This window comes from Aedes albopictus, chromosome 2 (assembly GCF_035046485.1).
Source record: "Aedes albopictus strain Foshan chromosome 2, AalbF5, whole genome shotgun sequence".
Taxonomy (NCBI): domain Eukaryota; kingdom Metazoa; phylum Arthropoda; class Insecta; order Diptera; family Culicidae; genus Aedes; species Aedes albopictus.
In genome coordinates, this window is record NC_085137.1 from 260,255,526 (window position 1) to 260,282,192 (window position 26,667).

At 37.3% G+C, this 26,667-nt stretch overlaps 2 protein-coding genes and 1 long non-coding RNA gene across 4 annotated transcripts in view; 1 reads left to right on the forward strand and 2 right to left on the reverse strand.

Moving 5' to 3' along the window:
• LOC115256148 (DNA mismatch repair protein spellchecker 1-like) overlaps positions 1 to 26,667 on the forward strand; it is a 67,667-nt gene that overhangs the window by 26,089 nt on the left and 14,911 nt on the right. The gene's annotated exons all lie outside the window — the stretch shown is intronic.
• LOC109414447 (uncharacterized) lies at positions 13,536 to 15,217 on the reverse strand. Its single transcript, XR_003897202.2, has 3 exons — positions 14,436 to 15,217; positions 14,098 to 14,369; positions 13,536 to 13,690 (listed from the first exon to the last, which is right to left on the reverse strand). It is a non-coding gene; the product is annotated as an uncharacterized LOC109414447 (long non-coding RNA).
• On the reverse strand, positions 21,883 to 24,697 carry LOC115266334 (uncharacterized). The gene is made up of 6 exons (XM_029872428.2): positions 24,436 to 24,697; positions 24,192 to 24,379; positions 22,881 to 24,133; positions 22,691 to 22,787; positions 22,165 to 22,418; positions 21,883 to 22,055 (listed from the first exon to the last, which is right to left on the reverse strand). The coding sequence occupies exons 1-6, from the start codon at positions 24,573 to 24,575 to the stop codon at positions 21,951 to 21,953; spliced, it is 2,037 nt and encodes a 678-aa protein (XP_029728288.2). The 5' UTR covers positions 24,576 to 24,697; the 3' UTR covers positions 21,883 to 21,950.

Genomic DNA, 26,667 nt, shown 5'->3' on the forward strand with positions numbered 1-26,667 from the left:
TTTCTCTTGAAAATTTTGGAGTATTGTGTTGTTTTTTGCTGTGCATGCAACGCTCCATAAGGGATGAGTATGGCAGCATAATCTATCGCGTTCGCTATAGTCTCGTACGAAAACGAAACCAATAGACGCATGGATGTTTATTTTTTTTTAGTATTGTGTTGTTCCTTGCTGTGCATGCGAGTGTTGAAAAATAGTGTCGCACGATCAATAACTATTCGTTTTTAGCGATAGGTCGACGGGTGCTCGAGTGAATGATTGATGATCGGTGAGTTTCTTTCATGTTTTTCTTAGAAAAAAACGCAGTAAATGTATCTATTAGTTTAAAATCATCCTTCATATATTTACTCAACAAGAACTGCAAAGTTCGTCACTTCAAGTGTCGGCCAAATTTTTCATTAATTTTGTTTTATTGTAATTAAATTCTCCTTTTTTTGTACAGTCCGCACTCCGCACCCTTACGGTGCTGGCCACACTGATTTGATACGTAATTATGCGTTAGTATTTTGCCTAAGTTTGTGCGGTCCGTCACTGTTAGTTTTGTTTCAATATATCGATTTCATTGCAAGTAGCATATTGGTTCACCAGTCCTCCCAATTGCGATGTGACGAAACATCTTTTTCATTCAATAAATTTACATTTAAAATTTTCATGGTCTCACCATTTTTCTTGTGAGGTGACGCATTTGTGTGTATACTGTACGGTTGCATGGATTTCATCGCTTACCAGAGTGAATCCTTGATCTATGCAACTATCAATCCCTCCCTATTAACAAAACTCCTTCCCGTGACAACTGTGGCAACTGTGGAGGGTCCAGTAGTACATACAACCATTAGTAGCAACGGTTGCCGAACTAACATTCCTTCCCTTCCCCGGTAGAAAAATGATAGTGATAAGACTATTTTTTCTAATAAATACCAAATTAGCCAAAACTTCAACATCTTTTCAAAACTCAAGAGGGTAATTATGGTTCAGTTAAAAAACCTCTTAATTGACTTTTATGTAAATATGTGTTGAAAGAAGTAATAAAACATCCGGCAATAAATTAAAAAAAACTATGGGATAAATACATGTTAAAAATAGACCAATTAACTTAATTAAATCGCTATAACATTTTCTCTTATAAGCAATTCTTAGTTAAGTCAAACGATTGTCTAAACTTATTATATGAGCATGAACGCTTAAAAAATGTTGCATTCGGTTCCTGCAATCCGGAGATATTACAGTTCAAAGTTGGCTATCGGATAATTATATCTTAGAAGTAGAAACATTACTTCATGAAGAATAGGACGATCTTTCCCAAATTTGGACCATTAATAGACAACTTACAGTGAAATTTTGAGAATTTTTTACAAACTTTTCTTAAAGTTACAGTTCAGCAAATTTTGAACAGTGAAAATTTTACCTATTCCGATTATTTTGTCTATCCCCTGCATAACATTATCAAATGTATGTACAATACTGACACATTCTTTTTGCTGCTTGATTTCTCCGTTTATTTTTAATAGATTGTAAACTGATTTAAATGTAATGCAGTACAGTTCCATTTATTTAAAAATACACTAGCATTAAACGCAGGCCATACACTATCAATCTTTAGGAGGTGGAACATTTTTTGGCAAATTTCTGTTCATAGGCTAAAAGACAAAAATAATTAGTACGTACGTTGGTATCCTAAGGGTAATTCTCATTGAAACCTGGCCACTATTTATTCATTTGTTTTGGATTTTTCATTTTTCTTGCTAATTCGCTAGATAATGATAAAAAGAATGAAAACCACTCTGGTTGGTTTAAATTGATGGACCCCTCGCTTGCCAAGGAGCTGACAAAGCGACACAAACAATATCTAATAGCTGCGATCAATGCTCACTTAAATATTCTAATGTTCCGAAAAGCTTAGACTTTTAGCTGTCTAATGGTAAGTTCTGATTTTAAATCGATGGTTGCGAACAAAGCAAAAATCCCAATTCAATAATATAATATCAAATAGCGTCTTTATGTAAATGACGGCCTGGTTTCAGTGAAAATTTTCCTCATATGCTTTGCGAGAACTTACTGTTTCAAAATTATCCTGGTACACTTGCATCAATTTTTTGTACGGATCTTCTTGCGGGTCCACTGTGTAGTACAGTGTTCCAGCTGCATGTCGAATCGATTCAAGTTTGGGCACTTCTATGGTGTAGGCTTCTATGATATCCTTATATTTATATTCCGTGGTTGTTTCTACAATACTTTGTTGAACTGGATTCGCCGTTGTTGGTGGAATTATTGTAGGTTTCTCTGTCATTTTTATAGCTGATAACTCAGCAAGAGGATAAATTTCATTGCCTGCAAAAAAGGATGATACATCTGTTCTGTACATAATATCAATAAAATTTAACAAATGCACCTAAGTCATCGTAATCGTCTAGAGGTCTTCCCAAGGCTGGTGAATACGCCACTGATAATGCGAAAACCAATATAATAATCCGTCGGGAATCCATCTCTAAAGGTTCGTGTGAACAATGAAAGAAGTGGATGAAGACTAAAGTAGATTGCACACGGTTGAGTTTCTGAATAACGAAATGTGGGATTCCCCAGATCGCACACAACACTACGTCTTCTTTTTTGTAGTTCTTTCAAATAGGAACAAACCCTGCTCTGCTTATGTTAAGTGTTATATGAACATTTCGAATTGGGTTCGATCTTGGCAGTATTACCGTGGGTACACAGTCATGGATCACTTAGTGGTATTTTTGACCTTCAAAATTTAATTAAAAATAAAAAAAAAAACAAAAACTACGACTTTGAAAGCACCGTTGGCTATGTTTTGATTTTCATTATCGATCCATTTGAAGTATAATCGCAAGTCATTTCCGCGTAAAAAAGGAATAATTCACTGTTTACAAAATGCCTTATTATGGATCAGCTCCACAGAGTCCCACATATTATGGATCGATTTTTGCCATATTATGGATCAATGCAAATTTACCCAAAAATCCAACTCTAATAATAAATTTGCGTTTGTAAGGCTAAACTACGCAGTGTATTGATTATTTTACTGAAGAAGTACCCGGTTTTACAACAGAAATGAAGAGAAAACATTAAAAAGTCCCGAATCCATTTACTTCGATAGAGGTGCGCCACTAGGTTTCAGTGATGCTCTCCATTTTAAGTGTTATTATTACAACTCTGTGTTTCAAGACACCTGGTTTTCAAGGTTACATGTTTTTTTATTGATACTTTTGATACTTTAAGGTAAGAATATTGTATCAAGAGCGTTGAGTGGAGCAAAAATCTATATTTATTTAAAGTGATCCATAATAGCGTCAAACGATCAGTTTTTGGGTCACATTATGGACCACTGTTGAAAGTCACATTATTTTAATATCTGAATCCCAGAATGAAACAAAACTTCTTTTAATAGATACATACATATCTTATCCAACGTGTACGAGCGATTTTTATATCAAAATTGATGAATTTCTACACTTTTAGAGCTTACCGCTGCAGGAGTAGCTTCTTATGGGATTCGACTGTTTACTGGCAGATGTGAGAGGACAACACTATCGTTGCATTAGAATACATTTTATTTTTAGATTAAACTCTTGTAAATGACTTTTTATCTCAGAAAACAAATAGGATCATGCTACAAAAATGAATTTCGTGCCGAAATATATGCTTTGAGCAAGATATTCGACTTTACCCGGGTGGACGAGAATATCTAAATCATATCTCAAATCGAACACTTTTTGCTGTCATAGCACGAAGTGATTTTGATGAGTTATTCAAAAATCTAATGAATATCTCCCGAATAGCTCAAAGTGATATGTTATCAGTTTTTGTTCTTGTCGAAATAGCTGAAAATTTCTACATAAGAACAAGTTTAGCTCTTCTGCACGAAATGGAACACATACACCCATAGAGATGGCACAATGTTAGTGAAATACCATGTGCCTTTTTCTGAGCTGTGGAAACGAAGAACCGCATGCTCTTATTCCCATGTTATTTACAACAGTGAGCCACAGTTGAGTGGTAAGCATCGCCGCCTGTGAATCCTAAGGTCATAGGTTCGATGCTGCATGCTGACATTTTTTTTATTTTTTTTTTTTTTCTAGAAAAAAGTGTCAAATCTTGTCTGCTATTATTTTGATCTTGTAATATCTTAACGAGCTATTATTCAGTAGTTCACCATATTAGATTTTGCTATTATTTCTGTTCTTTTACCTCTTATATCAATCAAACCAATATCAGTTTTTGCTCTTCAGTAATTCAATCAATCATAACTGAATATGCTATTCATCAGATTTTTCCACCTACTCGGGTAAACATCAAAGTGATCCGTAGCTGTGTGTGATCCAAAACTGTGTAGGGACGGTATATGGCTTTACCGATGTGCTAAGGAAGATCACTACTGCGCATATTCAATTAAAATGTAAACCGTAATGTGGCCAGCAATAATTACATAAATTGGGTAATTCGCCAATTGTTGAACGGTTAGTACCTAAACCGGGGTCAAATTGATCTTCGGGTCGAAATTGATCAGACGTTTTCCACTAGAAAAAGCATATTTTTAATAATTTCCTTTTGAGTATCGTGCTGTTGGAATCTGATACGTAATGCTGTTTGTAAGGAAGTTATTCAAAAAATGATTTATCTATTCGAAAAACGACTGATCATTTTCAACCCGGAGATCAATTTGACCCCGGTTTAGGGGTAGGCGGGGCATAATGAGCAGGTGGAGCATAATGAGCAACTTGTATTTTCAAGGGAAATCTTCAAGTTTACAAAACAAATTGCTTAATTGTAGCTTAGTTATCTAAAATCTAATGAATTGATGACAAAACATTAGTCAAAAAAAGCCGTTTACCTTGGAAAATTAATCAAAATGCGTAAAGTGGTCATGTACTGGGAAAATATTATAAGAATCAGGTGACCGAAAATAAGGTTTTGGGAATCGAAATAACAATTTTGTGGGTATCTATAAAGTTTCTTGATATGATAAATGTATTCGTAACACTTTTGAACTAAATGATGAAAATGGTAAACATCTTCAACCAACGAATTTTTATTTTGGTTTTATTTGTTTTGATGCATATAGTAAGGTTTTGCCATTACCTTTCAATTTATTAGCTTTAAAATGTCAGTATCTGTATATTATCGCCGTTAAAAATTCCTCAATAGTAGACTCTATGGAACCGCTCCCTACAAATTAAACCCCATAATCCCCTCAAATTGTCATTGGTTGTTGCCGGTATGCTTTATCATTGACAAGAATAGTCAATTAGCATTTGATTGTGTACAAAACTGGGATTGATCATTCTGCCCCACCTAGGGTGCTCATTATGCCCCATCCCCCAAAACGCAACTCGCGATTTTATACGGTTTTAAAAACATAAAATTTTACAATACAATGTTTATTCGGAATTTCAACAATTTTTTTTTGTCAGTTAAGGTTCAAATAAGGATTGAACGTTAAAATCACACATTGGTTGCACTTAATTTACTGGATTTGGTGGTAAAATGCTTAAGCTGCTCATTATGCCCCGCCTACCCCTACGGTACTGAAATTTTTGTTTGCATTTTTTTTTCGTGCATAATTCCACTGTACACGGACCAGATTTTTGGCATGTCAAGATAATATTTTTGATAGTTGTTGAGCCTGTTGACATTATAGTTATTTTTGTCATGATATTTTGCCATTATGAATATGTTTCTATAGTTACATAAGCAATGTTTTATTTTGCAAACAACCATATAGGGTCTGGGACCATTTGGGCAGGAGCACCTATTTTGGGCACTTGCTGCTATAACTCAGTCAATTTTTAACCGATTGACTTGATTTTCGAAACACGATCAGCTAGGCACAGTATCTAGCCATGAACAAAAATTCAAGTCAATCGGTTTAAAATTGACTGAGTTGTAGCAGCAAGTGCCCAAAATAGGTGCTCCTGCCCAAATGGTCCCAGACCCTATTCTTATTAATTATGAAATGATACTAACAACTATGGATTTGTTGAATTCAATTGAACATATTATAAAACAAATGATATATAGTTGAATAAACCATGTCAATGCTGATGTCGATTCCAAGCGCATGTTCTCGTCCATTTCAACATGGCGTCTGAGAGTAGCAACACTGAAGAGAGGATCGAAGTAAAAGTTTTTTGAGTCAGGATATTCTAAACCCGTCTTCCGTATCAGATCATGGAACAGCTCAGTAAGTATGCATAGCATTATTTACGGAAGCATTAAATTTAGATGCTTTTTTTTCGAAATTACTGCAAATGACTTCGACATAGTCTCTTTGAGAATAATTGAAAGCGCAGGTACGACCACCTTTACGGGCGTATCGAATCAAGCTTTTACGGTCTGAATAAATGCCGAATTTTTCAGGTAATTTTATTGAGTATTTAAAAATTTGCAGATACAACTTCAATACAAGTTCTTCATATTCATTTACAGGACGAACGACAAGTTTCGCTTTCCTCAGGAAACACTTGACACAAAAATGGTTCAACACCAAAAACGGCATAATTAGTAATCGCATAAATCATGCCTAACTTTTCACTAACGCAAACAAGTCGTAAAAAAATAAACTCCTAGGTAGAAAAACAATTTGAAATTAATAGTTACTTGGTTAAAAGTGTTTAGAAATCCCAATAAAATATAATTGATTCTACCGAATCATATAATGAACTGTCAAAATGTTTAACAAAAATATAGTTACTTCAACTATTAATACAGTTAAATCAACCATACACTTTATTCAAATCAGCAAAAAAGTATTGTTGTTTCAACTATGAAGTATAGTTATTATGACTATATAATAGTTGAATTGAACCTTTTCCTAGTTATCTCTAAACTAATAGGAAAATTTAGTTGATTGAACCGTAAATTTTATTAATTTCACCAAGATTTCTTCTCCGTGTACTTGAAAAATATCAAGTGAACGTCTAGATCCACTCTTTTCCTATATTCACATTATATTCCATTTTACTAACTGGAAGATTACTGATATGTCGCCATTTTAGTAGTTTACAGTTCGTTCCCCAAGCAGAGAAGAATATCAAATTCATAACAACAGAATCACATAGCCTGTTTGTCGGGAAATCTTATTTTGTTATGATCAAATTATTGAGATTCATCCACTAAGTACAGTGACCCCACACCGATGAATCACCTTAGTTTTGTACACTATTTATGAATCACTATGTTGATCAAATGAGTGATCCATGAACTGTGGTCATTTTTGCAGATTCATAAATTGTGGGATCATTGTAACATTTCAATAATATAGGGTGTCCCAGAAAGAATGGGCACAACTTTGCAGCTCTGAAATTTGGGAATGGATGCAAAAACAATCTTTATTTTCACACATATTCTGCCTTAATATATTAACACCAAATGCCAATTATTAGAATTTGCATTTTACACTTCGTTTGAATGCGGTAGAACATTCCCTAAAAGACCTTTCAAAGCTTTTGCACGAAATGCTATATTTTTCAATGGCATCGCTTAACAAATTGTTTTCTGCGCATAAAATTAAGCTAAATAAAAATTTAAAAAAATATGCGTGACTTTATGCATGCGTGTCTATTATACAACCCTTAGTTTGAATTGAAAATATATACCTTTAGACCTGAAAAATGGATTCAAACACCAAAATCGATATTTTTGAAAACCCGATATTCAACTAGTATAAAACAAGCTTCTGAATTAATATCACAGCGTGCAGAAAACTACAATTAAATTTCACTATAAGTTAAATAAATGCTCCAGCTATATAAAGTGTAGAATGATTTTTTTTATTCTCGTTAAAACATTCTTTAAAACTCAAATGTCTGTGGGCATGTCTTATCCAGAAATAGAAAAGGCGATTTTTTCAGTTTTCTCAAAATTTTGAAGTACCCGTACGCACAAGCAAAACATATTTTTATAAAAAATTTCAATCAACCATCTATCGAAACATGTTTTCGAATATATCATGCCAAAAAAACGAAAAAAAATGTTTCCAATTTGGGTTTTGGCAAAACCGTAAAAAAGTTGTTTGTGCAGAAGTTTTTGAAGTTGTTTTTTCATTTAAAATATTCAGCATACAAAAACCCTATTTAATGTATTAACTCTTTACAGGTATCAATGAAAATACTTTGATTGAAAATACAAAAATATAAAAATTGTTATTTGTTAAGAAAATGATTGCATTTTTGTTATACAAAGTTGTGCCCATACTTTCTGGGACACCCTATATACTTTGTTGTGGACCAAGTTTTGTTATTTTTCTACTATTGAAAATGTACAAATAAGTGATGGATTATAACACAACAACAACAAGCTTTCAAATTCACTGCAAATTTTATTGTTATTAAGTTGTTATTGAACCTAACAAAACATGTTATTAATTTGGTTTTCCAGGAATATTTTGTTGGATTTTTTGTTATTTTGTTATTATGACAGACAAGCTTATAACATAATAAGATATGTTAATAACATAAAAAAATTCTGATTTCATTATACAGTTACTATGCCAAAATAACATATTTCATTGTGCTGTTGATATTCTCTTCTGCTTGGCTCCCAGTTGGGAAAATTACCGACATTCTAATTCTAAAATAAATGTGTACAGGGTGTGTGCGATATTTTTGCACTAAATGATGTCGGCCACACAAAACGCATTTCAAAAATAATTCGACAATTAGGGTAGGTAATCAAAAGTTGAACCAAATTGCGGCTTTCCGAAGTAGCGCAAATTTTGAGTGATTTTCTCTACCACATGGAAATAATTAACTACGGCAAAATCATATGTACATGAAAGCCACGAGTATAAGCTTTCAGTTAAATGGTAAAAAGTTTGTATTTGCATCGAATTTCATTGAAAAATTCGATTATTCGTCAACAATGATTTTAATCTTAATTTGAACCATCGTAATCATAATTTGAACCAATTTTAATCTTAATTTGAACTACTGGCGGCAACAGCTCGAGCATCTCCCACAACAGCCAATTTCGTGCTAAACAATAGAAAAACACATGGATCTGCTAATTCCCCTAACTATTTTTCATTAGGCAGTGGGATTTCAACTAAGAATGTTCGAAACTGTTCAGGAACTTGGAAACTAAATTTGGAATTTTTCATCCCTCAAGAGTAAACAAAACAACCACTAGCGCAGTCTGCAGGCCAACAATGGAAGCTCGCCCTCGTTTGCTAGTTCAAATTTAGATTACAAATGGTTCAACTTAAGATAACATTCTCCAAGTAAAAATTACTTAAATTTGATAATTTTATGACAAATAATGCGGAATATTATTCGGTTAGTCGATTCTACGATAAATAATCTTTCATTTGACGTGTTCACATATTGCGTGTGATAAAGTGCTTGAGTTGTACGAGTGCACCGAAAATGTGCTTTCTCTGGGGGGAAATGGGTGAAATCACAGTGATTTTTCAATTTCCTGTTTTCCATGACAAAAACGTTTTTTTTTAATGCTTTTAAAGCCCATGCTATCAGGTTATATTACGGAAAGCTGTTTAACATCTTTTTCGGGACAATATTTGCCTAAAAAGTACGTCGTTTTAATGAATTTCGAAATGGTTCAAATTAAGATTAAAATTTGACTAGTTCAAAGTTTGATTTCTTACCCTAATATGTAATTATTGTTTTTTTTTCCTGAGTATTGTACGTGGATTTGCTAACTGAACACGACGAATCAGAACCGTTGTTTTTGGAATTGCCGTTGGAATCGTCGTTCGATTGCAGAGCGAGACAGCAACCAAACTGACACATCGCTTTGACATATTAACGTACACGGAAAAATATTATAACCCAAAGAATAAGTTTTAAAAACTCAAATTTGGCTAAACTGCTTAAAGTTTTAACTCAAAGTTGGGTTGTTCTCTTCCTCGCCCGACCGCAATGTTGTCGAAAACAAAGAGAGAAGCACCGACGCATCCGCTGCTCTTCCGTGGAAGAAGCCAAATTTGGGTTTTCTTGAATTAACCCAAATTTGCGTCATTTGAGGCCTCCGTTGGGTGAAAATAACTTACCACTGGGTTAATTTTTTTGCCGCTCTCAAACGAGAACTACTCACTCACCACTTTCGCTGTTTAACGCAAATTTGAGTTATTCCACGGAAGACCGGGATTGCGTCAAAACAACTTAAATTTGGGTTGATTTGTAGTTCAGTGTAGGAGCAACACGTGCGTGATATTCTCTCTCTCTCGGTTGGTGTGGTTTGTTTTGATCAAATCTGACATTTCTTTTATGCTGCTCATGCTGCCGATGCTGCAGCTGATGGAGGCAAGGATGGAGGAGCTTAGTCGGAGGGATACTCCAATGCATTTTCGGAAGGGTTTGTCGAGATAAAAAGTTTTCGTTATAAAAGTTATAGAAAATTCTAGTTTAAAAGTTCAGCATTAAACTTTCAATACGTGCTTCATATATTATTTTACAGAGAATCAGTGTAGAGATCGTGTAACGTAATAAGAGCATTTAACTTAGAAGTCTATAATTTTACAAGAACGCATGGAAACGCCCCTTGAAATTTAACGGCGATTCCCAACCAGCTCAAGTAAATTCCCTTGGAATTCATCTTTGAAGTAAAATCACAATAACTGATTTAGGAAGAAAAAATATGTCCTGATGTCGACAACCTTTTTCGAACGATCCTTAGAACCGCTGCAAGTCCGTTTTTGTGTCACTTATTATGTTTTGGTCAACATCTGTGTTATTTTAGATAGGGAATCGCGCCACTTGGGCGGTGGCTTCTATATTCGTCTGTTTTCTACTATAACTCAGTCAAATTTGAACCAATTAACACAACTTTTGGAATGTGGTGAGATAGGTATAGTATCTACCCGTGTACAACATTTCAAGTCAATTGGTTCAAAATTGACTGAATTATAGTGGAAAACAGACGAATATAGAAGCCACCGCCCAAGTGGCGCGATACCCTAAAACTGGAATAATTTCTGTATAAGGAGCTCTAGCGACATCATTGTCATAAACAACAATCGAAAAATATTCCATAAATTTGGAAAATGCATTTCTATGTCGACAACATTAGCTCTTCCATCGCTTCGCGATCTCGTTCTTCCTGCTGGCGCTTCTTCATCCGGAAGACTGAGTTCTGCATGCTCCGCGCCTGTCTATAACGTGCCTCATTCGCTCTCGTGCGGTGTTGCAGCATTCTCGCCCATGTTGCATTCTTCTCGTTTCTCAACTGTGCACATTCGCCGTCGTACCAGTCGTTTCTGTGATTCAGAGTCGCAAAGCCTAGTGCTACAGCCGAGGTACTACCTATGGCGGATCGGATATCCCTCCAGCCATCTTCAAGTGTAGCTGCGCCAAGCTTCTCTTCCGTTGGTAGGGCCAACGGCCTCTGGAGCCGACCTTCTGATACCTGGTAGGGCCACTGCTAGCTGCTGCGCGTAGTCTTGAGCCACTTCTACGTTACGCAGCTGCTCGATGTTCAACTTCGACGCGACTAAGTAGTGATCCGAATCTATATCCGCACTGCGGTATGTGCGGACATTGGTCATATCCGAGAAGAATTTACCGTCGATTAGAACGTGGTCGATTTGGGTTTCTGTTTGATGGTCGGGTGATCTCCAGGTGGCTTTGTGGATATCTTTGCGGGGGAAGAAGGTGCTTTGGACTACCATACCACGGGAAGCTGCAAAGTTTACGCATCGCTGCACGTTATCATTCGATACGGCATGCAGGCTGTTTCGCCCGATTAGCGGGCTATGTTGGACGCTCTCCTTATCAAGTCACCGTTTTGCAGCCCAACAACAATGCTCATTAGAACAATAAAGCTTGAACAAAACTCAAATACTTGGTTCGCTTTGGCTGATCGAAATATGAAGTTTTTGCAAAAATCATCCTCGAGAAGAATGTTTAGAACTTGATTCAGACTTAACGACCAAATTTCAACTAAGTAAAATGACCTAGAGGTAACCCGCTCGGTTATCAATCAAATGATCCAAGTTCGAATCTCATTTTTATTTAAAAAAAAAACCTTGGGTGCACTTTGGCAGCATATTTTAATGGCTTTGTTCGACCAGCATAAATTTGAAGAACGCAAAATTGCTTCACTTTCGCGTCCCAGGACAAGCAAGGACTTCTTTTGACATAATCACTCTCGCTCTGTGTCTGCACATGTACAGCATATGGAAAAACGCGTGGGGGAAGGGCTTAGCTGGGAAGGCTTCCACCTTTCATAGCTCAACTATTTTGAGGCCTCCGTCCTACCATACTATACGCGTCCTCTCTGATTCATGCAAAGGATTGTAAGTGATATCGATTTCAACTTGATAGACGATGAAAAATCGAGATTTTTTTCATAATCCGACTAGTTTTATCTGAAACACACTCAGCCATACTGAACTATTCTTATGTTTTCGTTCAGCCAGAGTGAACTGAGTGCAAAGCACCGAGAAATAAAATGTAATTATATCAATTATTTCAAATAATTTACATATTCTTCATCTGTGATCGTTAATGAAGGCTAGCAAGTGACTTGCGGAAAAGTTTCAAATAATCTTAGCTGTTGTTTATTTGTGAGTGGTTGAACTTTATGCTTGATTATTGCTGACTGCACCCCAAATTGGACTGACACAATAGTGTGCACACACCTTCAAAGTGTGATTACAGCGCAGGGATACGTCGGATCGAATTGAGGTCTTCGGTGCACTTATTCCTTGTAAATGGAGGAATAAGTGCACCGAAGACGTCGAGCCGATCCGATGCAAATGTGCACTTTTATCACACTTTTTAAGGGTACCAAAAAAAAGTGTGATAGTCCAATTTGAGATGTAGTCTGCAATATCTCGGAATGTTCTTTTTGGCGCTTAGTTCGATTTAGCAGAACCCTGCCCATATATGATAACAGGAAAAAAATCCGTGGAAATATGCGAGTTTATGATTCTTATACGTATAAAATTGAACAGAATAGCTTCATTTTTCTTGTATGAGTTGGGAACGCATTCAATACGGATTAAATATTTTTGCATTTGTATTATTTGAATATGTAAAGTTCAAAATGAGGGCCCATATAGCCGAGGCGGTAAACGCACGGGTATTCAGCATGACCATGCTGAGGGTGACGGGTTCGATTCCCGGTCGGTCCAGGATCTTTTCGTAAAGGAAATTTCCTTGACTTGCTTGGGCATAGAGTATCTTCGTGCCTGCCACACGATATACACATGCAAAATGGTCATTGGCAGAGGAAGCTCTCAGTTAATAACTGTGGAAGTGCTCATAGAACACTAAGCTGAGAAGCAGGCTTTGTCCCAGTGAGGACGTTACGCCAAGAAGAGAGAGAGTAAAGTTCAAAATTAAGTTTCTCTTGCCAATTTTGAACTTGTGATCCCTTTCAAATCACAGCATAAAGAGTCCAGAATTTCCCAATGTTTTGTAAATTCAATGGTCTAGTTCTAGTAAAATGCAAAATTTCCAACAGATCAGCTCATCGTAGACACTTGAAATCCCCGTACACAGGGTCAAATATGTGTAACATTATCAAATACGTATGCAATACTGACACATGCTTATCGCTACTTGTTTTCTCCGTTGATTTTTAGTATATTGTAAACTGATTTGAATGTAATGCTGTACAGTTCCATTTATTTCAAAACACACTAAAATTAAATGCAGGCGATAAACGATCAATATTTAGGAGGTCGAACATTTTTTGGAAAATTTCTGTTCATAGGCTAAAAGAGAAAAATAATTAGTACGTACGATGGCCTCGTAAGGGTAATTCTCGTTGAAACCAGGTGGACATGACCATAATGTCTTGGATTTTCCATTTTTCTTGCTTATTCGCTAGAATATGATAGAAAGGATAAAAACCGCTTTGGTCGGTTCGTAATGGCGAACTCGTCTCGGGCGAAAAGCCACTTGAATAAAGAATAAAAACTTTGGTTGGCCTAAATTGATGGACCCCTCGCTTGCCAAGGGGCTGACAAGGTGACACGAACGATATCTAATAGCCGCGGTCAATGCTCACCTAAATATTCTAATGTTCCGAAAAGCTTGACAAAATGCTAAATAGCGTCTTTATGTAAATGACGGCCTGGTTTCAGCGAGAATTACCCTTATATGCTTTGCTAGAACTTACTGTTTCAAAATTATCCTGGTACACTTGCATCAACTTTTTGTACGGATCTTCCTGCGGGTCCACTGTGTAGTACAGTGTCCCAGCTGCATGTCGAATCGGTTCAAGTTTGGGCACTTCTATGGTATAGGCTTCTATGATATCTTTATATTTGTATTCCGTGGTTGTTTCTATAGTACTTCGTTGAACTGGTTTCGCCGTTGTTGGTGAAATTCTTGCAGATTTCTCTGGTACTTTTATACGGGTTAAATGAGGAGGAGGAAGAATTTCAATACCTGGAGCAAAAATAACATGCATGATAAATCTTTACTTATAATATTAGTAATATTTAACAAATGTACGCGAATAATAGGAATGGTCTACAGGTCTTCCCAAGGCTGGTAAATACGCCACTGATAATGCAAAAACCAATATAATAATTCTTCGGGAATCCATCTCTTATGGTTTTGCGTGTGAACAATGAAAACAGTGGATGAAGACTGAAGTGTATTGCGCACGGTAGTGATTTATAATTTAGAAATGCGGGATTCCCCAGATCTCGCACAATCTTAACACTGTGAATTCACGTTTTCTTTTTTCAATCAGGAATAAATCCTTCTCTGGTTAAGTGACCTTATGAACCCTTCGATTGAAGCTAGAACAGAATATAGCATCATTCGGGATGATATAGTTTCAAAATTGTACACGTTACCGATAGTGCTAGGAAAAATTACACCATATATGGAATGAGCGCATATGTTCCCGGAAATCCGGGTTTTGCGAAACCAAGAGTGTACGAACAAGTTCATTTACATGACATATTGGACTTTTCTTTCACCGCCCGAATTATGTTACAATCATGGTGCTGTGGTAGGTGGCAAAGAGGGTGCATATTGGGTCCCAGGTAACCACTAAGCACTGTTTTAAACATTATAATGGTCATTAAAAAAAATTCAGTGCTTAAAAGCTCTGTTTAAGCATTCCTAATGCTTATAGGCACTATAAACAGTAAGAACTAAAATAAGCCCTGTATGCTTATATAGAGCCTACAAGCTGTATAGCAGTTTGTCAGTGCTGTCACAGGGCTTGAATTACATGATATTTTTTTTTTTTTATAAAATAATGTTTATTTAGTTCTTAATCATAAATAACATATTTGAATGTAAAAAATCTTAATTGGCTAGATCCAGAATGAATTCTACCTCATTTACATCGATTCTATTATTAACAGATTCATTAACAAAGTTGATGTAATTAACAAAGATTTTCAAAATTGATTTTGGAGAAAACAGACTCAAACTGGTCATGATTAATACATTTTCCCATGAATGTTAACAAATCGGGAACGGAGGAAAATTATCATTTTTATTGTTATTCGACGAATGCTGCTCGGAATGCTATTGTTTAAAAGATAATGGAATCTTTCAAGCAAATGTGGCGATTCCAAACACGATTCTCATAGTTTATTAGTTATACAAACTACAGCTCCGGTCGGGAAACGTTGCGGAAGCGGAACTGCAACGTTTTCCGACCATTTATATACATGTTGCTTCTCCTGCATTCGTCACCACCAAATTGACCACTAAATCATCACCCTCCCATATCATTTTGAACCGTCGAGATACCCAAACTATTATGTTTTGCTTGGTTCAAAAACTAGTTTGATAACACTTCTATGGTGCATCGGTGGAGCAGATGGAAAACGCAAATGGAATTGGATGGATTTTCGATCAGCAACCCGGAGAATAACAGCCAGAATCAAGCAGCAAAAAGCAACTTCAGTGAAGGAAAAGAAATGGGAAAAGAACAGAAGATAAACAACATTTTTTTTTTCTTTTTTCTTTTCTCACTTTTTCACGCTCCAGAGACTTGGTACGGAATTTTGAAGTTGGCCGTATATCAGCCGAATAATGCGCCAAAAGTGACTTTTGAGCAGCTCTATTAGAGAATATAGAACCAGTTAGCTCTGTTAGCTAAGTTCTATATTCGACTAAAGAACCGATTTAATGCCGTTTTTACGGCTTTACCATTACTTGGGGTATTATCGACAGGTTTGTTCTCTTCGTCATGAAGGATTTTTGTCGGCCAAATACCCTGAAACTTAGTCGTGTTGGAAAAGAGATGACGCCAAATTTGAATTCAACAGGTATCAGAAAACCCCCCATGAAGAGAACAGATCGGCCGAAAACCCGTGAATACCCCTATATCCCTTTTGTGGCGAACCAGCAACATTGTGATAATGATTATCCTGGGCTTGTTAGGGGAATATCTGTAAATAAAAAGAAAATCGCGTTAAGTACTGTTCCTTTGAATTCCACTAAGAATTTGCATCTTTTGACAGATACGTATTTCGACCTCAACTGTAAGGTCGTCTTCAGTGTCTTGTACTTGACTCGACTCAAGTCGAGTCAACTACAAGACACTGAAGACGACCTTACAGTTGAGGTCGAAATACGTATCTGTCAAAAGATGCAAAAACATTGTGATATTGAACAATAATTTGATAATAAAGATGCTCTATCTCGAAGCATGTTTGGTCTTATCATTTCGGATCTTCTATCAAATCTTCACAATATAGTCAAGTTTAGAACAGCCTATGGAAATTTGAAAAATGTTTAGTACCGTGCGGTCCTGTGCGGTCGTCACACGCTATGTCTGAGCCAACAGATTATAAAAATTGAATTACATCGGTTTTCTTTCCACATAACATCAATTAAAGCCATATTTTCAAAAATATTAAAAAAAAACAGTGAAAATTTTTCCATGCCTTTTTATGGGAGATAAATGGGCCTTAAATGAGGTTTTCATACATATTAGTATGAAAAACAGCTAAAAAGATAAAAAATCAAAATTTCTTCGATGAAATATTAGAATATTTTTTCGCATTGTTTCGCATGCTAATATGTAGCATATTTTCTGGCGCTAGGTATGTGGAATGAAACTCGATGTACAAGTACATTCATTTTTTATAATCTGCTTGTTTGGACATAGCGTGCGCTCGGTTCTATGATTTATATTCAAATCGTATGAAACGAGCAGTGAATGAAGCATGACCGGTGAAAGGTGACCTCACAGAATTATTGAAAATATGGTTGAATGAATATATCTTACAAATTAAAGCTTTGGGTATATTGCTGTTTTTTTTCCATCGTTTCAATAACCTTGTACCAACCGGAACCGCTCAGCTTTTGCCACCTTCCGGATGCCAGATTAGCCGTACATCGCCTGCACACCGCCAAACATGGTCCTAATACCCGTTATTCGAATACTTTGAGTGCTTTCATGTCCTCTTCGTAGCCTCGTATAAACTGGAGACCCAGTTAGCCTAGTTGTTAAGGCTATGGATCGCCAATCTGGAGACGGCGGGTTCGATTCCCGTTCCGGTCGGGAAAATTTTCTCGACTCCCTGCGCATAGTGTACCATTGTGCTTGCCTCACAATATACTAATTTCTGCAATGGCTGGCAAAGAGAGCCCTCCAATATATCTGTGGAAGTGCTCAAAGAATACGAAGCTGGAGAGAGGCAGGCCAAATTCCAGTTGAAACGTTGAGCCATACAGAAGAAGAAGAAGAAGATGTCCTCCTCGAGCACAGTCCAGGTCTCGTACCCGTAGAGAACCACCGGTCTCATCAGCGTTTTATACATGGTACCAGTGCTGAAAATGTCATTTCGACATATCTAGATAGATTCAATCACCTACAGCTCATTTCAGAAGCTGAACCTCAAAATAGGGTATATCCCTTTCGGGACGGAGCCCAAAAAAGTGAAAACTTCATACAAATGGCTCAACTTTGACTCTTCAGAACTCTTGGATTTTCCAACAAAACAACAATTATGTTTCCTCATTTGAAAGAGCTACTCTTTATCTTTCGATTTCCAGCTTTGACTACCTAGATAAATCGGATATAAAATATATGCGACAGATATAACTTTTTCATGTTTTACGGTTTTTGTCCACTTTTTAGTTTACCTTGTTGTGGTAAAACCCACAGGCAACGTAAACAAAAGTTTGCTTACACACATGCAAGTATAAGTAATGGCTGAATTATGGAAACAGTTAACATCACTTGAAACAAAGTCTAACCAGATGAAAAATATATGCAAACCTGTTACCGCTCAATTGCACAATTATGCTGGTTCAACACGAAAGGGATATGAAAAACCGCTTTTTTGCAACTTGGCACTATAATATTACATCTTATACTTGCCGTTTTAGTGTCACTACGGTCTACTTTTCCTCACTAAAAAAAAGCAGTTGCCCATAGTAGGCCCGATTTCCACTGATGATGCGCCTTTGTATTTCGTTTGTTCGCTTGTTGTCTGCCCGAGGTCCTCCACCACCTTGAAAGTGTTCCCGTTTATCGTACAGTGCTGCAATTTTTCGACAGGCCTTTTTTATGATAGCGATATTTTGCTTTTTCATTTTCTTCGTTTTGGTTTACCTGTCATTGTTGTTTTCCAATCAGCATCACGGGAGCGAAATGAAAAAGGTACTCACACTCGCACGCAGCGTGGTGAAAGCGAGAGCTGACAGAGCTGAATTTCAGGGGGGCAGCGAAAGCCAAAATCCCCGTAGCTCACAACAAAAACACGTCCAAAATTGTTTGTGCTGTAAATCGATGCATTACACAATTTCTTACTGATTTATTTGCTATCTTCGCGTTGTCGTGTAATTTCGAACGATTGCACGCTAAAATTTTGATAACCTTTTGCTAGTTTTACACGTTTTACTCAAGTAATAACTTATGGTAATGACTAATTCGCAAATGTCGTTCACATCCCAGATCTGTCAGAGTGCCCAAAAGTGTCAATTTCCCAAACATGTCAAATTCATGTGGACTACGGCTCATCTATTCGTGGTTGACGTCCGCGCTGCCCCGCTGCTGAATTTCCATTCAATTTTCTGTAGTTGAGTGTTCTCACCCGTGGTAGCGTATAGGGTCCTCACTCTCATATGCTACCGCTAGAGACAAATGGCCTGCCAGCATGAGCAGGGGAAAGTGGAGTAAGATGCCATTTTTCAAAATTTCATCAAAAAACTATTGCATTTTCATCGAATTTTATCAATTTTAAAAACTGGTTCGTAAAACAGAAGTGATGCAAAAATGCCTTCTGCCATGAAGTAAGATGCCACTTCATGAAAACATTCAAAAATTACGTCCATCAGTTTTCGGACATTATGCTCGACTACTACTTGTAATCTTCCTCAGTGTCAGTTTTCAGTTATGGGTAACTGACACTGAGGAAGATTACAAGTGGTAGTCGAGATACACGTATCCGTCAAAGGATAAGCAATTAGGGCGGAATTAAAAGGTACGAAACTGATTACACTCATTCGAAGAGGGTATTCTGCTTAAAGGGTTCGAAAAGGCGGTACAAGATTATCTCTAGTACTTAGGCTGACACAAATTTCGATTTTCTCTAATGTCACCCCCCCCCGGAAAATTATGGTCGGAATTCGACATTTTGAGGGGGGACACAAATAAATTATTCAAAAATTTAAAAATTTTGAACTGAAATTAAAGTTGTCGAGAAAATTTCTTAACAAATCCGATGAGTTTTACGATTTTGCCTTATTGTTTGGGTGATTTTTCATCAAATTCATTTATTATTTATTATCCTCCCCCTTGACGAGCAAACGAGCAAAGTGACAAAAGAAGAAAATGATATTTGTTCCGGCCTTAATTTGAAAACTTCCCAGGAATGGGAAGCAATCAGCTGCGTTTATGCTAGAGTGCAGGTAGAGGCGCTTTTCTGATAAATGCGGTAAACGTGATAACAGTGTAAAGTAACGGCGAAGGTTACGCTATGCGATCGTAGACGGCGCTCGTGTTCCATGTGTTTTTCACATATACAGCAGCGCCGCCTGGCACCTATCCACTCGAAACATCATGCGCAACACGGGTGGAAAATGCCAGTCAGAAGAAATGAAGTAAACAGCTTGAAATTTGTATGGTGGTGCAAAAAATTCTCTATGACTGAAATCAATCCGGAAGAAACGCATAGGGATAATGATTTTGTTTCTAATTTGCAACTTTTTGCCCTAGGGTACAAATTGCTGCGATGCGGAACAAGTTCAAGTCAGCGATTTGTCCATACAAGAAAAAAGATTTTACTTTTAATGTGGTGGTGCCATCTCTGAGAAAAACAAGCTTTAATTTTCCCCTACTAAGCGAAAACTTCACAGGATCCAAGTCATGATCATGTTATTTATTTATTTATTTATTTATTTTTATCTTTTAATTTTGGAAGAGGAAAGTCATGTGCAGGTTATAAAAGATAATAGAGTAAAAACAAAGCTGCTTTTCTCAGAGATGGCACCACCATATATGAAGTAAAATCATTTTTCTTGTATGGGCAAATCGCTGGTTTGCACTTGTTCCGCATCACAGCAATTTAAACCCTAGGACAAAAAGTTGCAAATTAGAAACAAAATCATTATACCTATGCGTTTCTTCTGGATCCATTACAGTAACAGATAATTTATTACGCCACCATACAAATTTCAAGCTGTTCACTTCATTTTTTCTGACTGGCATTTTCCATCCGTGTTGCGCATGATGTATCGAGTGGATAGGTGCAAGCGGCGCCGCTGTATATGTGAAAAACACATGGAACACGTGCTTGTTTACACTGTTATCACGTTTACCGCATTTATCAGAAAAGCGCCTCTACCAGCACTTTAGCAAAAACGCAACTGCTTGCTTCCCATTATACTGTCTTCGGCCAGAGGTCGCTCAAACTCAGACGCTCAACGGACAACACATGTAACACCCAGTGGCCCAGTGAAGAATTTTTCGTTTGACGAAAAGTTTTCCCCGATTGGAGCGGGAATCGAACCCACACTCTGAGGCTTACGAGACACCTGATGCCGCTAACCGTTCGTCATCAAGCCCTCATGCAGCAGGACTGCTGTATGGCTACTTATTTGAAATTATTTTATTCACACAGAGAGTTTCGAAATTATACAATGTTTGCTTATTTACATGTTTTGCCAAAAGATCACCGGCCGTTTCTATTTTCTGAAACACCAACCTCAGAGAGGCCGTTTATAAGCAACGTAGACCTTATAAGTGGAGAAGGGTCTGGTGAATTCCTACGCTCCATGCAAATTTTTAAATTTTTGTATGGACAAAAGTCTACGGAGGGGTTCTGAGATGACCACAATTTTGTCTACGTGGTATATGAACAGCCCCTGAGACAGTTGTCAGAGCTGGCTAAAACACTAAAAGATACTTTTAAGTTATGATTATCACACAAAACATATTTTTAAAATTATTTGCAAAGTTTTACAAGCTTTATTTGATTACACATAACCAAATATTGATCTCGGACGTTAAAAAAAGTCCCTTATGAAAACAACAGCTGATCAAAGATCACGAGCATTCAAAAGTGTGCATTCAAACCATTTTTTTAAATGATTTCTGCAAAAAACGAAAAACATTTGAAAATATTATTCCTTTATTTAATGAAAAAAAAAAAACAAATCAAAAAAATAAGGAAATGTATCCAGTTTTACCTTGAGAGCTGATTTTGTGAATGTGTAACTGCAACTCACTGTTACGGGGTCTGAAAGCCCTTGCAAGTAAATCTTACACATTTTAGTATTGAGCGGTTTTATCGTGAGCTTTTTTCGAACAAAGTAAATGAAAAGTGATCAACCTTCCATCCAATTTACATTATTTTTGGAGTTACTCTTGGGACATTTATTTGATGTAGACAATAGATGACGTTGTTGGTGGGTGCATACGTTTATCCTATCCGAAATGTAAGCCGTATATTAAAAATATGATACATTGAAATTGTAATTTTATGGTAAGTAGGTTCTTTGTTTTAATCTTTATTAGATATTTTTTTATCTTTTTATCTGTTCGACTTAAACATGTAGAACATTTTTCATCTTATCAAATTGACGCTGGAACCAATTTTTCTTCTGGCTGGGGATATCTACCGATATTGGAGTAACGGTGACTTCCTGAACCTGAGAAATAAAAATAAGAAATTTGTATCATTTTCCCGTTTTGTGGTCTTGTTATTTCAATATCACGTGATTCCAGATTATAAGAGTTGCTGTAAAAATCTTAACTCACATGAGCTGGTACTCCATCCTCCTGATGGACGTTTTTGACAGACGTATGTTGCAAATCCGGATTGCGATAGGCCTGTTCAGGTGGTGATTGTTTCTCGAGTTTTTGTTCCACTGGATGCTGTGAAGCTTGGCCAATGTCCACTGAGCCACCAATATCTGTATAGCGCTGCTGAAGATCTTCATATTGTTGCATATCATCATATCCCTGGTGAATTTGAAATTGATCTTGATTGAACTCCTCATGGTTATTCATATCTGAAATGATATCACACTAGGTAATTTATTGCGCTTAACGTTGAACTTTTCGTCATTGAAATCATCGTCATCATCAAACATTTGAAAGCAGTTTTTTCGTTCAAAACAAAAGTTTTTGCTATGAAAATATATTCACTTTACTCCACATGAGGAATACAATGCAGTGAATATATTTTCATGATCCTTGTTTTGATTTGCAGCGAGAAAACTGCTTTTTATTTTCCGAAAAATGATGACGGATGCTTGAGCTTTAAAGCATTGTTGGTCATTACCTTGAATTGTGTCAGCTTCTACAACGTGACCACCATAATGATGTTCTATAGTTTGAACTTCTTGGTTCATGTCCAGGACCTCAGAATATTCTGCATACTGTGGAGTTTAAAGATCAATATATTTACAAGTAATAAATGTTAACTCCCAATAATTATCTGACTTTGCTCAGTATCGTATATAATAACTCACTTGCAGTTGTTGATTTTCGCTTGATTCACGGAACATTTCCCCCGGAAATGGAGCCAATGGCGCTGAATAGTAAGGGTTCGATGGTTTTAATGTAGTCGTAGTTGGAAATGGAGCTAGAGCAGCTGAGTAGAATGGATTCGTATGTATTGGAATCTTAGATGTTCTTGGCAATGAAGCAGGCTCAGTTGTCGTTGGGTTGTGTCCTATTATTGATTCTGGTTCGCTCGTGTCTTCGTAGACGTAGTCGTCGGTAGTAATTCCCTGATCTCCACGAGATTCCTTCTCGTTCTTTCGATGGTTCACAGTTTCGTAGGTCAGCTTAACATGATCAGTGTTGCTTGTCATACCCATGAAATGCGTTTCTTCGGTTTTGTTATCGGACTCCTGTTTCTGGTGTTTTTCCAATTCCGCTCGAACTTGCTGGTACAAATCGGTATAGTTCCTTGCAGGCTGTTTGTTTGGAAGCATAGACATAATGCCACTGGTAGTTGTTGGTAGTGGCGTTGTAGTGGTTGTAGTCGCAATAGTTGTTGTCGTTGGGTTTGTTGATATATCTTTGACTTTGGACCTATTCCTTACTAGTGACATAACATGATCTCTGGATGACGTTACAGAACTGGATTGACTCTCAACGAACTGCAAATCAAATTTGGGTTGTTGATCGAACGTGCTGCCGTAAAATTCATCATTGTGGACCTGCGATGGCTGATTCGTCGGAGTAACTGTTTGTTGAACTTGTCGTGAAAGTTCCACTGAAATCGGCGTATGAACTTCGATTTGTTCGATTTGCTGATGATTTGTTTTCACTTTTTCATTGTCGAACCTTACTGGGGGTAGGCTTTGGACATATGAAGGGCGTTTAGTAGTTGAGCTAACTTGTTCATCTTTGGTGAAAGAATCCCCAAAACTGAGGAAATCCTGTTGATTAGTTTCTTGTTCAATAAGAAAGGCTTGTTCTGGTCGTTGATATGAATTATCAAAATTATGAATGCCTTGTGAAGAATCAAAATTATGAACGCCATTAGAAGAATCGATTTGTTGATGCGATTGATGAACCATGTTTAGTTCATTTGCCGCTTGTTCGATAAAGAAATTCGGATTTAGTAGCTCTTCTTGTGATCGACGACCTTGTTCTAAGTCCTCGATCAACTGACGGGACATTCTTTCCGTCTCATAGTAAACGAATGGCAATGTATTCCCAAAGTAGCTGTCCCATGTGTATCCGACAGGAACATGATAGAGTTCGTAAGTTACTGAAAATTTTGATCGTGAGCAAAAATTAAAGTACCTTCCAAGATTTTGTGTACCTACCTGGTGTAAAAATATTAGCCATAGTTTGCTGATGTAGCTGCATCATTTCATTGTGTTGAAAGACCATCCTATTGTAGTTTTGACGAAACATTTCAGCAAATGCGCTCACTTCATTGGGATGTTGCTGGGACCAGGTAACAACTTCATATTGTATCGGAGCAACCTGGAGTCTTGCATTATGGGACGAGCTGTAATACTAAACTGTTTTAATGGAGTTCTTCTGGATCAAAAATTATATTGATACCTTTCCAAATCACCTTGCGAAGAACTTGAGTAGAACTCTTGAAATTCATATTTTTCTTCCTTTAACTGACCTGGTCGAGCACAAATGCCAGCACAAAATAAGCCTATTATCATAAAACTAATTAAATTCGGCAGATCCATCTCGAAATGATTGTCTGCTAGTTACAAACGCTGAAGTAATCTAGCTCTGTTAGTGAACCATCAGCACTTTGAAACTGCAATCGCACAATAGTAGACTGATGTTTTGTTCAAGCGTTAATGCGAGTCATTAATATATAGGCCATAGAGGTTATCACTTCCACGAAGCCTTGTCATTGATACATGCATATGCTCAATACTTGATAATATACGTATGACGATTACTACTACTTAGATTAAACGAATATGAGATTGAATCATGACGTTTTGTATGTTCCAGGAACGATTACCCGAAAGAAATAATTATTCGAATGCACAGTCTATACATGGAATGGGGGTGAATCATCAAGAACTTGAAATTAATTTTAAATTTGACTGATAATTCGAACTAACCGCAGCAGGGTGACCTAGGGTAGTATAGCGAACATCCGCAATAATTTGGACACGCAAATACATCAGTAATTTAGCCAAGTAAAACTTACTGAAATTTTGCCAAAACATCATGTTTTATTTCACCTTAACCTTAAAATTTTTTATGAAAATCGATGGTATTTTTAGATTTAGCACTGACACAGTGCATTTTTGGAGGATCTGCCTTACAGTATAGTTCTGGTCCGTTGTCGATCGGTCATCGAAGAAACCGGCTTGATAGCTTCCCACAAACTTGTTCGTTATAGACAAAAGACGACGGAATTTCATCTGGGATAGCATTTTGAAGGCGGCATTCAGAATAGACCATTGGTGATTGCTCTCAAGTTCTTACAAGTTAGAACTGTCGCCTTTCTTGTAGATAGGCCAAATCACCGCTCCCTTCCGCTCCTACGTTAGCTGATCTGTTTCTCAGATCCTGACAACCGGAGCAGACAAATGTCTAACTTTTCTCCAGTTGTTGAATGACATTCTTAACACTATACAAAGGAATTGGTTGGTTCCCATCATCCGCCGTGCTAACATTGTAATTTCTTCCGATGCCTTGATTCTCGCGTTCTCTGCACCTGCACCATTCAGGTGTTCGTCGAAGTGCTGCTTCTTCCTTTCTGTCACCTCATAATGATCCGTCAAAAAGCTCCCATTCATATCCCGGCAACACTGCGGGACGCGTTAAGCTTCTGGTAGAAATTATGTGAATGGCACAGCAATTCTATTTGCTCTCAATCCGCTTCATCCTGGCGGAGTTTCTTTTTCTGAAAAAGGTGCGTCTGCTGGTTCCGTTTCAGTAACGTTCCACGTTCTGCTGAGTCCCATGCAGTAGGATAACCACCCACCCTGCGTTCTTCTCATTAGCAATCTCTATATTCCTCGTCGATCCATTCGTTCCGTCGACTCCGTTCCACATGCCCCGTGGTGATCACGGCTGCGTTGTTAATGACTGCTTCAATTGTACTCCAACAGTCTTCTAGAAAGGCCTTATGGAGTTAACCCTCGTCCGGCAACGCTGCCTCGACATTCTGCGCGTATGCTTAGACGACATTCATTTCTGTAAGTCGCTCTAGTCGTACCGCGGCAGCCGCTCGTACCGTACATTGTTGATTATGGAGAGTTTTGGGTGCAGTTTTCTAATGGTCAGAGTTGATGTTAGCTCCACGATAATGTCGGAAAAGTGCCGTACATCATTCAGAACGTGATCGATTAGGGATTCCGTCTACTGTGGTTATCTTCAGGTGTAACGATGAGGGAGGCTATGTTGGAACAAGGTGCTACGAAAGCCAATGTTCAGCAATCACAAGCTGACGAACCAAAACGAAAACCTCAGTACTTCCTGAGTGTGAGCTGTGCTGTGCTCGTTGATTATGCTGAAATTGAAGAATAAGCCCTTGATCCTGTTGTGATCAAAGATCTTATCGAATATATATAAACCGATAATGTAGGCAGTCACCCTAAAGTGATATCTAGACCCAAGAGAGCGAGAGAGTAGAAACAGTTGTGAAAGCATAAATAAACTATGTAGGCAGAAGTCTATAGACCGTGCACAACACACAACGTGTTTCTTTATCCCTCCGAAACCGAAATGACTGGTTAATACAGTGGCTTCGAGGATGAAATCGTTTTTTTTGTGTCGCGTGTGTTAATACGGTAGTTTTTTAATCGTTTTGTG

Coding starts and splice junctions, on each gene's coding strand:
- LOC115266334 (XM_029872428.2), bottom strand. CDS start 24,575: ATGGATCTGCCGAATTTAATTAGTTTTATGATAATAGGCTTATTTTGT. Junction 24,380..24,435: donor TCGCAAGGTGATTTGGAAAG/GTATCAATATAA, acceptor TTAGTATTACAG/CTCGTCCCATAATGCAAGAC. Junction 22,419..22,690: donor AGAAGCTGACACAATTCAAG/GTAATGACCAAC, acceptor ATATCATTTCAG/ATATGAATAACCATGAGGAG.